The following is a 13,917-nucleotide window of genomic DNA, read 5'->3' on the forward strand; positions in this document are numbered from 1 at the left end:
CTAAGTGTGTGTGTGTGGCGGGGGGCGGGGCAGGTTCTGTTTCAGACGAAGGACAATCCAGTTGGGTGCTGCCCTCCCCCCGCCCTGGGTTTGCCCCGTCTGGCCCTGCGGTGCTAACGCCGTTGTTTGGTGGAGTCTCCTCTGCCACAGGTTACGGTGTTGCCCTCCGGAAATCCCACCGGTTCTGTGCGAGATGCCTTGATCCACTCTCCAGTGCTGGAGTGCGAGCAAAATCATGTGTTTTCTCCCATTGTTTGCGTTTGAGCCAAGGTGCACCTGTAATTGCAGGAGAACGGGAAGCCGGCTGACGGGCAGACGTTCACGAGCGAAGTGATTGGGCCTCAGAGGCCCAGGTCCAACTCCGGCAGAGAGCTCACGGATGAGGTATCCTTCGGGCCAGAGGGAGTGGAGCTGCGCGTGACTCCCCACTGCGTGCCGTGTTGTGTGGGAGTGCCGAGGCCGGGAGGATCCGTGCTTCTGGCTACACATTCAGACTTGCCTCTCCGCCCATCAGGCATATCTTTATGAATGTCTGTGATGCCCTTTTATTTTTTTTAAATTGTGAACCAAAAAGACTTCCAGATTGTCTGAACGGCTGAAGGGTTGTCTGAACAAAAGGAAGCGGCCCCATGGATTGTTGTAGGGTTGTGAAGTCTGGGTTGTTTAAACCATGAGTTGCTGGTATGTGTGGACAGAACTGTGGGTTGTTTGTGGGTTGTTTCACCGAGGTGCAAGAGTGGTACCCCCCCCCCCGCGGCTCTACATGCTGCCACTGCCGCATGAAAGAGGAGGAAAACCGGAAGCGAAGGGCTGTTTGGGCAGTCATCTGCCCAACTAACCCTGAGTAGGACAGTCGTCCATGGAGTTAAGCAGATTCCGTCCCGGCGTCCTGTGCAGTCCGGGCGCGCAGGTGGCTCCCCTTTGGATGCGTTGCTCCCCTGGGATTTGGGTGCCGAGTCTTTGGATTTGGAGTGCTGCCTGAGGACCTAAGAGCCAGCCAGCTGCATGCCAGGGCAGGGGGCTTTAGCTCCTTCCCTCAAATTCATGCAGCTCACACGCCAACAGGATGGGTGTGGGGGCCACGCCTCCCAACCCTCCAGCGGCCAGGCGTCTGTCTCACGGCATTTGCCTCCCCGGCCCGTGACCCCGGCCCTCCTGCCTTCCTCTACAGGAAATCCTGGCCAGTGTCATGATCAAGAACCTCGACACCGGAGAGGAGATCCCTCTGAGCTTGGCTGAGGAGAAGCTGCCCACCGGCATCAACCCCCTGACGCTGCACATCATGAGGCGGACGAAGGAATACGTCAGGTGGGGAGCCGTGGCCGGCCCCGGGGAGCAGTCACCGCGGTGCCGGCATTTCCCGGCGGGTGGTGTTCTGGGCTGGGACGTTCTTGCGCGTTTTCCTGGGACATGTGATGCAGAGCTGCCTTTGCAGAGACTGAGCACTGGCCGGAATCACCTGGCACACCGAGAGAGAAGCATTCCTGGCTGGTTCTTAAGGAGCTTGGCTAACCCCAACCAGCTGCCCAGAGAGGTGGGGGGCTCTCCCACACTGGAGGCATTCAAGAAGAAGCTGCACAGCCCTCTGAGTGGGAGGGTGTGACCTGGTGTCCTGCAACGGCAGGGGGGTGGACTAGATGGCCTTCAAGGCCCCTTCCGACTCTTCTAGGATTTCAAGGCAGGATGTAAAAGTTTGAGGACCCTTCAAGGTCATCTAGTTTCTTCCCGAACTCTTCATGAACTCCACTCCACTGCTTTGGTGGAAGAGAAAACCCACTGGGTCTGTGGTCCGTCAGGCTCCACTAACAGCACCCAGCAAAGGAGGGCCTCTCCCCTCCTTTGGGGCCTCCCTTCTGGAACAGGGGTGGCTGTCATGAGCAGCAGTGAGCCCTACCTCCCCACACACTGTTTTTTCAGGTTTAACAATTTGGTGTACATCGTTGCAGAAAAATGTGGGGTTTAACGAGCTTGTTTCCGTTTGGCTCAGACCCTGCCCTTGTCTTGGACCCAGTCTTTGATCAGTCCTGCCTCCGACGGCAGCCATGCTGTGGTGGTGCTCGTGAGGGCTCCTCGAATGGCCTAATGCGCCCCTGCTCGGCACTGGCAGCAGGCAGGAGTGCTCCGCCGTCGGTGCAGCAGGCCCCGAGGGCGACCATCCCGTTCCCCCCAAATGGATCCTCCTCCTGGCGGAGCCTTTTCCAGCTCTTCCCGTCTTCCCATGCAAATACTGCCCCGAACATTTGAGCCCCCAGTGGGTCCAGGATGCGAGAAGGACCATGGGCCCTGCTGCCCTAGCCTGGGCCGAGACAAGCACTGCTCACAGCCCCGGCTGAGGGGCCAGCTGCTCGGTGCATCACGGTGACGGCAGGCCTTCCTTTTCCACAGTAACGACGGAGCACAGTCAGATGACGAGGACAAAACGCAGCCGCAGCAGAGCGACACAGACGGTGGACGCCTGAAGCAGAAAACGTAAGGCGGCCGCTGCTGTCTTTATCCCGTATTCTCTCCAGGGGGCTCAGGGTGGCGCACGCCCCCCCCCCACGTTTTCTCCCCCAACAGCTGCTCGGGTTCTGAGGCGGTTGGGTTCTGAGCCAGCGAGTGGCTGCTGTCTCCAGGTAACCTGGTGGGGTTCGAAGAAGAGGTTCAGGGGCCCTCCGCTTGGGGAGCAGACAACCTTGGTGTGGTGCTTTCTTCTGGCGCTCTCTTACCTGTCCACCTGCCTTGGCAGGTACCTCCCCCGGCCCTGGCGATGGATGCAATATTTATCTGCTGTTTTAGGTGGCGGAATGGAATGGTTGGCAAATGCAGTTCTGTGATTCTCACTTTCTCTGTCTTGTAAATCATCCTGGCCAAGTCCATTTTTGGAAGAGTGTGGTATGAATACTCTGAATCAAAGAACTGCAAAATGCATTTTTATTGTAAAAACCTCCATACATCCTTATGCCAGGAGATAGTGAATCTCGCCGTCTGACCCTGGCCGTGGGCAGGCAACGCATCAGCACGGCATCCCTCCTCTCGGAGCTAGAAAGCAGAGGGCCCGCTGGCCGTCCTGGTGGGGCTCTGCGTTTGGACCCAGCTGGGCGAGGTGTTCAGCACGGCCCCCCCGCGAATGACTGGGCCGGCTGGGAGGATGGGAATTTCGCCCCAGCGCGTCTGGAAGGCCGCTCTGGCACCAGAAGCTGCTTGGCTGGGCCAGAAGGCGGAGGCGTGTTACCCGGCCCCCTTCGCCACCATCCCATCATGGTGTGGCAGCGCAGAAGGGAAGAAGCAGAAGCTTTGCATGCCCTTTGCTGGAGGTCTCAGTCGTGCACTGCTTGTGTGCTCATATTTTAATTCCTCTCCCATTTCGTAGTTGGTTTGCTTTTGCTGTTTCCACCAGGTCCCTGTTGCATTTTCCCTTTTTATTGTTAAGCTGCTTTGGGTTCCTATAAATACAAACACACGCTGAGCAGGGGAGGAGAGAGACAGCAGCAAAATATCAACATCTGAACCCAGCTAGAAGCGGGAAGGGAGCTGGCGTGGTGTGTTCAGCTTGCAGCCGCTCCGTGCAGCTGGTTCCTCACGTTCCCCCCTCTCTCGGAGGAGCGTCGCTGTCGGATGACTTTGCTCATGGTTTTAGTTTCCACGTGAATGCTCTTCTGTTTTAAAGGACTCAGCTGAAAAAATTCTTGGGCAAGTCGGTCAAGAGGGCAAGGCACCTGGCCGAGGAGTATGGCGAGCGCGCCGTCAACAAAGTGAAGAGCGTTCGAGACGAAGGTGGGCATCTTTTGGTGGTGGGGAAGCCCTCCTTATTCACATTAAGGCCAAAGGACGTTTAATTGTTTCTCTTTGTGACTGCAGTGTGGGATTTGAGCCTTGTCTCGGCCTTAAGCCAGCATTTCCTCCTCCGTCTGAGCCCTGCCAGTCGCAAAGTGAAAACCATATGAACCGGCTTCCTTGCTCAGGAATTGAAGTATTTTTACACAGCTGTGCAGCTGAAAAGGCTCCTGGGGGAGCTCACAGCTGGTTAAATAAGGCAGCCTCTCCCCACGGGCTTGCAGTTTAGGAAGACACAGCATGCAAGGAAAGGGGACAGGGAGGGCAGAAGGGAAGAAATGCGTCTCGTAGCAGGTCGCTGCAGTGCCACTGGAAGGGCTACTGGTCGTGTGTGGCAGACCAGTTTGCCAGGTGGTTGTCGGAATCATCGCAGTGGGCTGCAACATGGGCCAGTGAAACAGCGCTTGGCATGCAAAGGACTCCAGGGTCACCCCCCGCCCCCCGTTCAGACAGGATCAAGCAGCCATCCCCTGTTGGAAGCCCGTGAGCGCAGCTGCCGGTCCGAGCAGAGCAGTGAGAGACAACTTGGGTCTCTCCATAATCGGGCCACAATTTCTGTAATGGCTGAGCCAGCCCAGCAAGGGTGGAAGCATGCTCAGTCCAAGTCACGGAAGGGCACTCAGCGGCTTCCCTGGGAGAAAGGAGGACCAGCTGTCTGGCTGGGTGTTGGATGGCTTCATGTGTCCACCCACAACCCCTTCACGAAGTGCCGGAAAGTGCCGCACGAGTGCCGAGCGGAATTTGCTCCCGCCTTCACTGCATGTTGCTCTCTGGGTTCGCTGGAGCACCACTCCCACCTGGGAGGCAGCCTGGCACATCCTGGGGACACCAGGCTGGCGGGGGGGGGGGGGGTCAGTGTCCTGTTCGAGCGCTTCTGTGCTTCCACAGTGCCGACACCATAGCGTGGCTTCTGCAGGCAGTGCATCATCGGTGCCTTGACCGTTAGTTAGTTCGTTAGTTAGTTAGTTCGTTAGTTAGTTAGTTAATAATTTTTTTATATGCCTTCCCAATACTAAAAGTCTCTGGAGGACTTACAAAAAAATAAGGCAGCCATATACAATAACAATACGCAACACACTGCATCTGATAAATTATGATAAAAACAAGGATAAAACCAATGAACTATTAAAATATTGGGAAAATAAAATGGTCTTTGCCTGATGCCAAAAAAAATAAAGCAACGGCGCAGGCAAACCTCTCTGGGGAGCGTGTTCCACAGTTGGGGTATCACCACAGAGAAGGCCCTTCTCCGGGTAGCTGCCCTCCCGATTCCCTCAAGGAGGGCTCCCGGAGAAGGGCCTCTGCCCCAGGTCTCAAGGGGCGGGCAGGCAGGCAGGCACATCCGGGAGGAGGCGCTCCTTTGGGTACCCAGGGCCCGAGCCGCTCAGGGCCTTGTAGGCCATCAGCAGCACCCCTGGACTTTTCTGGGCAGCTCAGGAGAGGTCCTGAACCTGGCCCTCCTCTGGTGTCCTCCTCAGTCTTCCATAACGACCAGGACGACCCGTCGTCGAGCGACGACGAAGGAATGCCCTACACCAGGCCGGTGAAGTTCAAAGCGGCGCACGGCTTCAAGGGGCCCTATGATTTTGAGCAAGTCAAGGTGGTCCAGGACCTCAGTGGAGAGCACATGGTAGGTGGCTGGCTGCCCCGAGGACGGTGAGGGGTGCAGGAGGCACCTCTCCCGTGCACAGGGCCTGGCGGGCGTTCCGGCCCCGGGGTGGCGCTCTGGCGGCAGGAGCACCCTTCGGGAAGCTCTGCAGCAGACCTCGGGCCGGACCGCGTTCCCCGTTCGCCCGCCTCCCTCTCCGAGGAAGGGCCCGTGCCGCCCTTTGCCTCGGCGTGGTTGGGGCAGTGTGGGCAGGGGCGGGGGGCTGGCGCAAAGCTCGGCGGTCGGCCCTGGCGCCCCTTCCAGCGGGGAACGGCAGCTCCTGCCTGGGCCTGCTCGCGAGTCGCAGCGTTGCAGGTGCTGCGTGCGGGGCCCCCGTGCCGGTCGCGGGCGGCCTGGGCACAAAGGCCGCGCAGGAGGGGATCGGCTCCGCGCGGGGGGCGGGGGTTCCCCCGGGGGGGGGGGGGGGGGGGCGCAGCACACCTGGGGGCCCGGCGGCACTGAGGCGGGGTCCCTGGAGCCCAAGGGGCCGGGACTCGTTTCCGGGCGGCAGGCCCGGGTGGCCGGGGGGCCCTGCCGGAGGGCGGCCCCCACCGATGGCTCTCTCCCCCCAGGGGGCGGTTTGGACGATGAAGTTCTCCCACTGCGGCAGGCTGCTGGCCTCCGCGGGGCAGGACAACATGGTGAGGATCTGGGTGCTGAAGAACGCCTTCGACTACTTCAACAACATGCGGCTGAAGTACAACACGGACGGTGGGGCTCCCTTGCCCTTCTGCAGCGGGGGGGAGGGAGGGGGGGGCACCGCCTGAGGGAGCCGGCCCGCTCGCCTCGCGGCTGGGCTTAAGGCCGCGTCTGTCCTTCTGTTCAGGCCGCGTGTCCCCCTCCCCGTCTCAGGAGAGCTTGAACTCTTCCAAGTCGGACAACGACGCGGGGGTAAGTCTGACCCCTTTGTGCTCCGGATGTGAGGCCAGGAGCAGGGAGTCCCGCAGCAAAGTCTCCAGGCTGCCACTGCGTGGCCCCGCGATGCCTCGCTTCTGCTTTGGATTGGGCAGGGCGGCCCTCCCCAAGCGTGCGCCCTCCGGGCCTTTGGGGCTCCCAGGATCCCTGAGCCAGCTGAAGGTCCTGGGTGGGCGCAGGCGACGTGCGGTGAGACCGACACATTTCCGGGTGGCCTTTGTTGGGCCGCCCGAATGAGGCTCAGACCAGGTCTTTGGAGCGTCTGCCCAGGAGGGGCAGGGTGACACACCAGAACCGCCGCGGGGACCCGTCAGACCCCTTCCGCCCTTCCCTGGCAGTTGGGTGATGGACACTGCTCTCTGGCCGTGACTGGAGTGGACGGCGCAAAAGGCCGCGCTCGCTGGCCGGGTTTCCCAGCCAAACCATTCCCTCCCACCACCTTATTTAACGATGAAGCCAGTACTGCAGACTTCTGGGGGAAAGGCTGCAAGGAAGAAAAGTAGGCACGTACCCCCAGATGCATTCCTGGCTGAGGGATGACGGGGGGGGGGGGTAGCCCAAGACATCTGGAGGGCCCCAGGTTGGGGAAGACGGGTGTGGAGGACGCCGTTCTGCCCACACAGAGGGTGCTGTTTCCTGCCTGCCCTGCTGGGGTTGTCTTTGCACCTGTGGCTTGTGGGACCTTCTCTGCTACCTCCCCCCATGGAAGGTTGGGTCCCTGGGAAGCACCTGAAAGCAGACTCAAATCTTAACCCGGGCTTCTTTTCTGTGAAGGAGGTCCTTAGCCCTTTTTACTTAGCCCAGCTTGGGGCGGTGGGGGTGGGGGTGAAATTAAAACCACAGCAGTGGTGCTTGTCCCAGTGCTGATGCAGAAAGGCCCCGTGCCCACCCGGCGCTCCGCCGGTCCGGATGGCTTTCCCTTGGCGCAAAGGCGCCCAGCGATACTGCCGGGATACCTGTCCGGACTCGGGCAGCTCGTTGCATCTTGGCGCTCCCTGCCTTCCTGCCGTACTTCACCGTGCTCACTGATCTGCTGCCCAGGTTTGCAGCGGGGCGGACGAGGACCCTGACGATAGGAGCACCCCGTTCCGCCAGCGGCCGTTCTGCAAGTACAAAGGGCACACGGCTGACCTCCTGGACTTGTCCTGGTCTAAGGTGAGAGATCCCCGTCTGCTCTTGCATGATTTTTTTACAGCAGCAGCTGCTCTGGGGGTTGCGATTTGGACATAGGCCACAAAATGCAGACCGGAACAACTGCATCTCCTCCAAACCAGCCAGTGACCGACTGTGCAAATCACGGGGAGCTTCTTGCACCCCAGTGGTTCTTCTGTCATTGCCACCCTGGGCCACAGCACCCAGGCACAGATCCCAGGGGAAGCTCAGGTAGGGCAGACACACGGCCTCTCTGCTGTTCCCAGACTCCTCGGGCTGTTCTGGGTGTGTCCGCCATTGCTGCAAAGACGCGCAAGTTCCCTGGGCAGCCGCGAAGGGCTCTTTCCATCCCTCGTTCCTGCTGTGGAGCTGCGAGCGCTGAGCACGGTCTCCTCCGCTCTGAGGAGATGAGGCTTAGTGGCAGACGGCATCTCTGGCGGAGGCGCTCTCAGTGTTGCACAGCTCAGGAAATAATTCGTGCTGTTTTGATCCCCCTAGAATTACTTTCTGCTTTCTTCATCCATGGATAAGACGGTCAGGCTGTGGCACATTTCCAGGCGAGAATGCCTTTGCTGCTTCCAGCACATCGATTTTGTCACCGCCATCGCCTTCCATCCAAGGGTGAGTGCCTCCTTCCGTCCGTCCTTCCCTCCCTCCCCCCCCTTTTTTTGGTGGGCTGACCTGGTTTTTAACCTAGTTTTGTGTTTTAAATATGCATGGAGTGAGAGAACGTGTGCAGCGAGGGAGTGAAGGGAACCTTTCAGGGTAGTAGTTGGACTTGTTTGAGCAACGTAAACTTGGTGCGGGCTGCACACGTCCAGAGCACGTCCGTCGGGCGAGAAGCCCCTGGGTTTGCAGCCTTGCTCGCCCCGAGCGTTATATGAATATGGGAAGCAGTGATAGTTCAGCGTTTGTGGAATCAGGCACGGAAGAGCGCTTCCTGTGCGTGGGGGTCCCGCGTGGTTTGTTGCGTTGCTGAGGGGGAGGCGAGGCTTGGGCCCAAAGCACGGCTGATTCCCTGGGGCACCTCCTCTCCTCTCTTAGGATGACAGGTATTTTTTAAGCGGCTCCCTGGATGGAAAACTGCGACTCTGGAACATTCCTGACAAAAAAGTGGCGCTGTGGAATGAAGTGGACGGACAGACCAAGTTGATCACTGCGGCAAACTTCTGCCAGAATGGCAAATACGCCGTGATCGGCACCTACGACGGCCGGTGCATCTTCTACGACACAGAGGTGAGCCCACACTTGCTGGCTCCCTGCACGGCAGAGAGCCACGCAGGACGCTCTTGGCCGTGGTGCCACTCCCGCACTCACAGGCGAGCTCCACTGCCCCCCGGGGCCGCCCGCCTCGCCTTGGCCAGCCGCTGGGTCCCAGCAGTGTTTTAGCCACGCTCCAGAGCAGGGCAGAGGGAGCGTCCCCCGTGCCGCTCAGCGTCCTCATGGGCCTCTTGATCTCGGATTTCTCTTCAGCACTTGAAATACCACACACAGATCCACGTGCGGTCGACGAGAGGGCGGAACCGCGTTGGAAGGAAGATCACTGGGATCGAGCCCTTGCCCGGGGAAAACAAGGTAGCCCCCGCCGCCTCGGCCCCTCCGCCCTTGGGGGTGTGGGTACAGCGCCCCAGGGGGGCTGCTCCCCCACGGCCAGAGGCACGGCTTCGTCCTGCGAGCTGCACAGCCCGATAAAGCCGAGGGTCCCCTCTCTTCATGGGAACCTGCTCCTTCCCTCTGCACCAGGTTGCTTGGTTGGCAGGGCTTAATCCAAGTTTCAGTTCCACCTTTGAACATGTGAAATAGTCTGTTCTCCCTTGTCTTTCCACCATGATTACCTCACCTTTAGAGGAGTAAATGCTGGAGAGCAGAATATGAGCCCTTTGCTGTAAATGGTTGAAGACAAGATTCCACAATCCAAATGGTTTCATTGTGTGGGAGAAGCACTTTCCTGGTTTTCTTTTTCCTGAGGCTATTTTCCTTCACCAGGTCTTTCCATATTGTTTGGAATGAGGTGGGTGGGGTGGGGTGGGGTGGGGGGCCAAGGGAGGGCCCTTTCAGACCTCCGGGAGAAGCTGGTTCCCTCCAAGTGCTCCCCTTGTGCAGTTGAAAGATGCAGGCAGGGACTCCAATTGACGGGCGGGCAGCATGCAGAAGCAGCCTTTCCCTTGCCACCTTTATAAGCCGTGCGTGAAATGGGACTGTGCACTGAAGAGGAACTCCCCATGCCAGCCTCCATCCTGTCTAGCAGACAGGACTTTCGCAGAGAGGTTCTGCAAGCACGTAGAGTGTCTCTCTCTCGGCGGCAGCAGATTCCGAATGATGAGCATGCTAGGGGAACATCTCCGTGGAACAGGGTGGCCTATTTTAGGCTTAAGCTTAAGTATTTAAGCCATCTGCATACCAAACTGTCTTCCATAGGCCTGTCCCAAGGCAGCTTGTGAGATTCCAGTAAAGCGGGATTAAAGGGGAAGGGGTACCCTCAAAGCAGAAATGCCCCCCAAGTTCAGCCTGTGCTCAAAGCCAGTGTGGACGACGGAATGGACAACGCGGTTAAGCAATGCGTGGGTCTGAATGCTGCTGGCATTCGCTCCAGAAACGCATGGTTGCGGCGGTGCGTCTCTCACCTGCCGCTTTTCTTCTCATGGGAAATCCTGCCAGATCCTCGTGACATCAAACGACTCCCGGATCCGGCTGTACGATCTGCGGGATTTGTCTTTGTCAATGAAGTACAAGGGCTACGTCAACAGCAGCAGTCAGATCAAAGCCAGTTTCAGGTAAAGAAATGGCTTGCGGCTTCTCCCACCTCCACCTGTCCGGGGAAGGGCAGATGCTGTGGACCCGGTCTGCAGATTCAGGTTGTCTGCACACGGACGGCATGTTTCCTACTTCTAAAGTTAAATATTTCAAGGGCTTCCAAGTTGCTTCTCTGTGTTTGTGTACTCTTGGGCGCTCCTCCGTGGCCCAGCGGTTTGCCATTGGGCCAGGCCCGGGGAGAGCCGAGTAGCCCCGACTCGGTGCCACTCGAGCCTCATCACACAACGGCTGCTGAGCTCAGAATCAGGTTGGGGTAGAGGAGAGGAACTTGGCTTTCTGCGGAGAAGGGGGAAATGTGATCAATAGCACAAATATGTGGATGCGCGAGTTCACACAGACCAGCCTTCCTTAACCGGCTGCCCTCCAGATGCTTTGGACTCCATGGCAGCCAGTTGTCGGGAATGCTGGGAGCTGCCGGCCCAAGCATCTGGAAGTGACTCAAGTGGCGAAAGCTTGGGATGGCAGACCCTGGGAAAAGCGGAGCTCTGCGCCAGAAGGTCTGCAGAGGAATCCCTGGGCACAGAGAAAGGTACCGTGCAAACGGCTGGCTCTTTTCCTCCCCTCCTCTCTCCCTGCAGCCATGACTTCACGTACATCGTGAGTGGTTCCGAAGATAAATACGTTTACATTTGGAGCACCTACCACGACCTGAGCAAATTCACTTCCGTGCGGAGGGACCGCAACGACTTCTGGGAGGGCGTCAAAGGTGAAGCCTTCCCACTCCACAACACGCGGCCTGGGGCTATTTTCAACTGTCGCCGAAGCAACAAAAGCCACCTGGGTCGAGTCCCTGAGGGTGGTGGGGGAGTCATGCACTGCAGGAAAGAGGCCCCCGCCTTTGGGGGATGCACCCCCCGCACCAGCCCTTTGCAGAAGGGATCTGACCTGGGCCTGGCAGCGTGCAGCCCCTCACGCCCTGCCAGTCCCACAGCCGCAAGCCACCCGTTGCTGGCAATTCGTCTGATGGGCTACAAGCAGGGCTGGGGCTTGCAGGGGGGGCGTTGCTCCCCAGCGGCGGAGAACCGCTCAGTGGCCCCGCCTGCTCTCCAGCTGAGCAGATCCTGAATGTTTCGCTCTCTCCCTAGCACACAACGCGGTCGTCACGTCGGCCATTTTCGCCCCAAATCCCAACTTGATGGTCTCTGAAATACTGGAAAAGCAAGAGCCCGACAGCAAGGGCGAAGATGCAGAGTCCTCAGATCCGATTCCTTCTGGTAGGTGCGCATAGGTCGTGGGGGGGGTTGGGTAGTGGGGGCAGCAGGGGACCCGGCCATCCTTCACTGTGAGTGGAGAAACCGGTGATGGCCCCCCATCTTTGCAACCAGATTTGCCACCTTGTAACATTGCTCTTTTACGTTGTTTTATATTATTTGCAAAGCGCCCAGAGAGCTTTGACTATGGGCTGTATAGAAGTTAGTACCAAGCTGTGCTTGTAAGTTGCCTATCAGTGCCAGGCCAGTGTTCCCCCCGAGCGGCAGGCAGCCCCTTCCCTAACTCACTTGCTGCAAGTGAACTCTGGGCTGGAGCAGGTTCCTGAAGCCGCTTCTTTGTCTGCCCTTCTTAAGGAGCTTTGAAGATGGCGCACACGGAAGTGCTTCTGTCTGCTGACTTTACAGGAGCCATCAAAGTCTTCATTAACAAGAAGAAAAATGTCTCTTAACTCATCGGTAACTGGGCAGCATCATGATAATTGGTACCTGGGTGTGAATCATGTGGTCAGTGAAGCAAAATTATAGCATTGGAGGTTGGCTTCTCCTTAAAACTTCTTTCATTTAAATGCTGCTCCGTTAGGCCTCCTGGGACAGGAGCATCCGGACTATTAATTCCCCTGGCTTTTAGAATAGAAAGGGAAGTGTGTGAATAGCATTGCCCAAGCGACTCGGCGTTGTGTTTTCTGAGTAATCCTTTTGCTAAACAACTGTTGCCATGCGCAGGATTCTGCATGAAAAGGGCAGTGCCTTGTCTGGGTTACACGCACCAAACTGAGCAAGAGTGAAAGCTTAATTTATTGAGTGGCGCCTGGGGTGGGGTAGGGAGGGAATTTAACTCTGGCAGAGTGGCTGTGCTGGCCTAGGACAGCCAGTGTGATCTCTTCCCAGAGTCTCATTTCCAGCAAAGTTGATCTGTTTCTGAACTGTGCTAACAGAGCTGAATTTGTGGCTGGATCCCTCATGTCTGTGAGATTCTTTGCTGTCCTTCCCACCCTGATTGGACTAGCAGCATCAATGTTTTATAATGTGGGTTTTTGTTGTCTTCTAACTGTTGTGCGCGCTAGATTCCTCTCTTAATATATATTTTTTTTTGCACACTGGGGCACAATATTTCTATGGAGGCCCTCATTCCTTACTCCTGGGCACTGGATTATGCTCACCTTAAAAGCAAAATTAAGCTGCATTAGGAACGATTCTTACATTTTACAACAATGTAAAATAAATTGTTTACATATTTTTTAAAGCATAGTAGTTTAAAATTATGTTTCGTTTTTGTTTAGAGCTAATGGAATTTAAAGGTCTTTGTAAATACTCATAAAATATACCAATGAAATAACATTTTGGGGCATTGAAACCAACAAAATGTTGTTGATGGTTCTTGTTTCAGAAGACAAAAGATGTATCATTAAAATGGATCACACTGAAAGAGAATCTGATGTTGTGTCCTTCTTACTGTGTAAAGATTTTTGCTTGACTCAGAAGTGGCAATACCTGTACAGCAAATCACGAACAGTGGCACATAATTCTTGAAAAGCCAAGAGCTCTCTAGTCTCCAAGTTGCTACTGGAAAGTCTTCTTCCCTGAAATTGTGCTTGTGAAATTACCCCCCCCCCCCAAAAAAACTTGCAGCATGAGGTCCACTGGATAGATTTTGTGTCTCCCAGTTTTAAAGCGCCCTTTTCCCACTAGGTGGCACCCTAATTTTATCATTGCAGGAGCAGGTCAGAGCTGCAGTAAAAGTTAACACCCGCCAAGCCGCACCCTTTCGGCTTACTCCATTTCGTAGCTTGCTCCTTGCCCACTTAGCCCCAGTTTCAGTTCTCCAGCAGAAGTGACGGTCTCTGGCCAGATGCTCGGCTCCTTTACGATTTAAGATTGAGCACCCTTGAACACCAGCACGCCTCAACACAAATGGCAGCGGCAGTACACGGGCAATGTGGGGCCACCACCGAGAAAGCCCCATGCCCGATGGCCAACAGCCAAATATCCCTTCAGGGAGGAGGAGACTGGCAGGTGCATCCCCCCAATTTGAAGTCAAATGAGGAAACCACGTGAAAAGTTAAACTGGCCAGAAGCCCCAGTCAAAAAAGGTGCTCCCCTTCTGAAGTCCAGAGCGTTTTGGAGCCCAAAAGGAAGGCCCCTGACCCAATCTTGGATGTTTGCATTTAAAGGGCCAGCCCCCACTGCAGGGTTTGGCGGCCCCGCCCGAGGGTTTGGAGGCCCCTTCCTCCCCCAGCCGCTCCCGCTCCTCCTCCTCTTCCTCCCGCGCTGGCCAGGCCAGGGCGCAGGGCACGCGTGGGCTCGCCACTGTCCCCTGGGCCGGGCGGGGAGCGACCCCCGCCGCCCCATCCCCATCGCGCC

The 13,917-nt window shown here is 57.2% G+C and overlaps 1 protein-coding gene across 2 annotated transcripts in view; it reads left to right on the forward strand.

Annotated features, from left to right (window-relative positions):
- Positions 1–12,987, forward strand: part of WDR44 (WD repeat domain 44) — a 29,459-nt gene extending 16,472 nt beyond the window's left edge. The window contains exons 6-20 of one of the 2 annotated variants that reach the window (XM_044452701.1): positions 289–384; positions 1,172–1,308; positions 2,386–2,469; positions 3,650–3,756; positions 5,295–5,446; positions 6,037–6,175; positions 6,291–6,355; positions 7,421–7,534; positions 8,030–8,152; positions 8,576–8,767; positions 9,005–9,106; positions 10,190–10,305; positions 10,924–11,051; positions 11,431–11,559; positions 11,911–12,987. In XM_044452701.1, the coding sequence (XP_044308636.1) occupies positions 289–384; positions 1,172–1,308; positions 2,386–2,469; positions 3,650–3,756; positions 5,295–5,446; positions 6,037–6,175; positions 6,291–6,355; positions 7,421–7,534; positions 8,030–8,152; positions 8,576–8,767; positions 9,005–9,106; positions 10,190–10,305; positions 10,924–11,051; positions 11,431–11,559; positions 11,911–12,005 (1,779 nt within the window). In that variant the 3' untranslated portion in view covers positions 12,006–12,987. Of the gene's footprint in view, positions 1–288; positions 385–1,171; positions 1,309–2,385; positions 2,470–3,649; positions 3,757–5,294; positions 5,447–6,036; positions 6,176–6,290; positions 6,356–7,420; positions 7,535–8,029; positions 8,153–8,575; positions 8,768–9,004; positions 9,107–9,949; positions 10,127–10,189; positions 10,306–10,923; positions 11,052–11,430; positions 11,560–11,910 lie in introns of those variants that run through there. The other variant, XM_044452702.1, reaches the window with a different exon arrangement.
- Positions 12,988–13,917: the final 930 nt, after the last annotated feature.

This window comes from Varanus komodoensis, unplaced genomic scaffold, assembly GCF_004798865.1.
Source record: "Varanus komodoensis strain SLA01 unplaced genomic scaffold, ASM479886v1 scaffold74, whole genome shotgun sequence".
In the NCBI taxonomy this organism is placed as follows: Eukaryota; Metazoa; Chordata; class Lepidosauria; order Squamata; family Varanidae; genus Varanus; species Varanus komodoensis.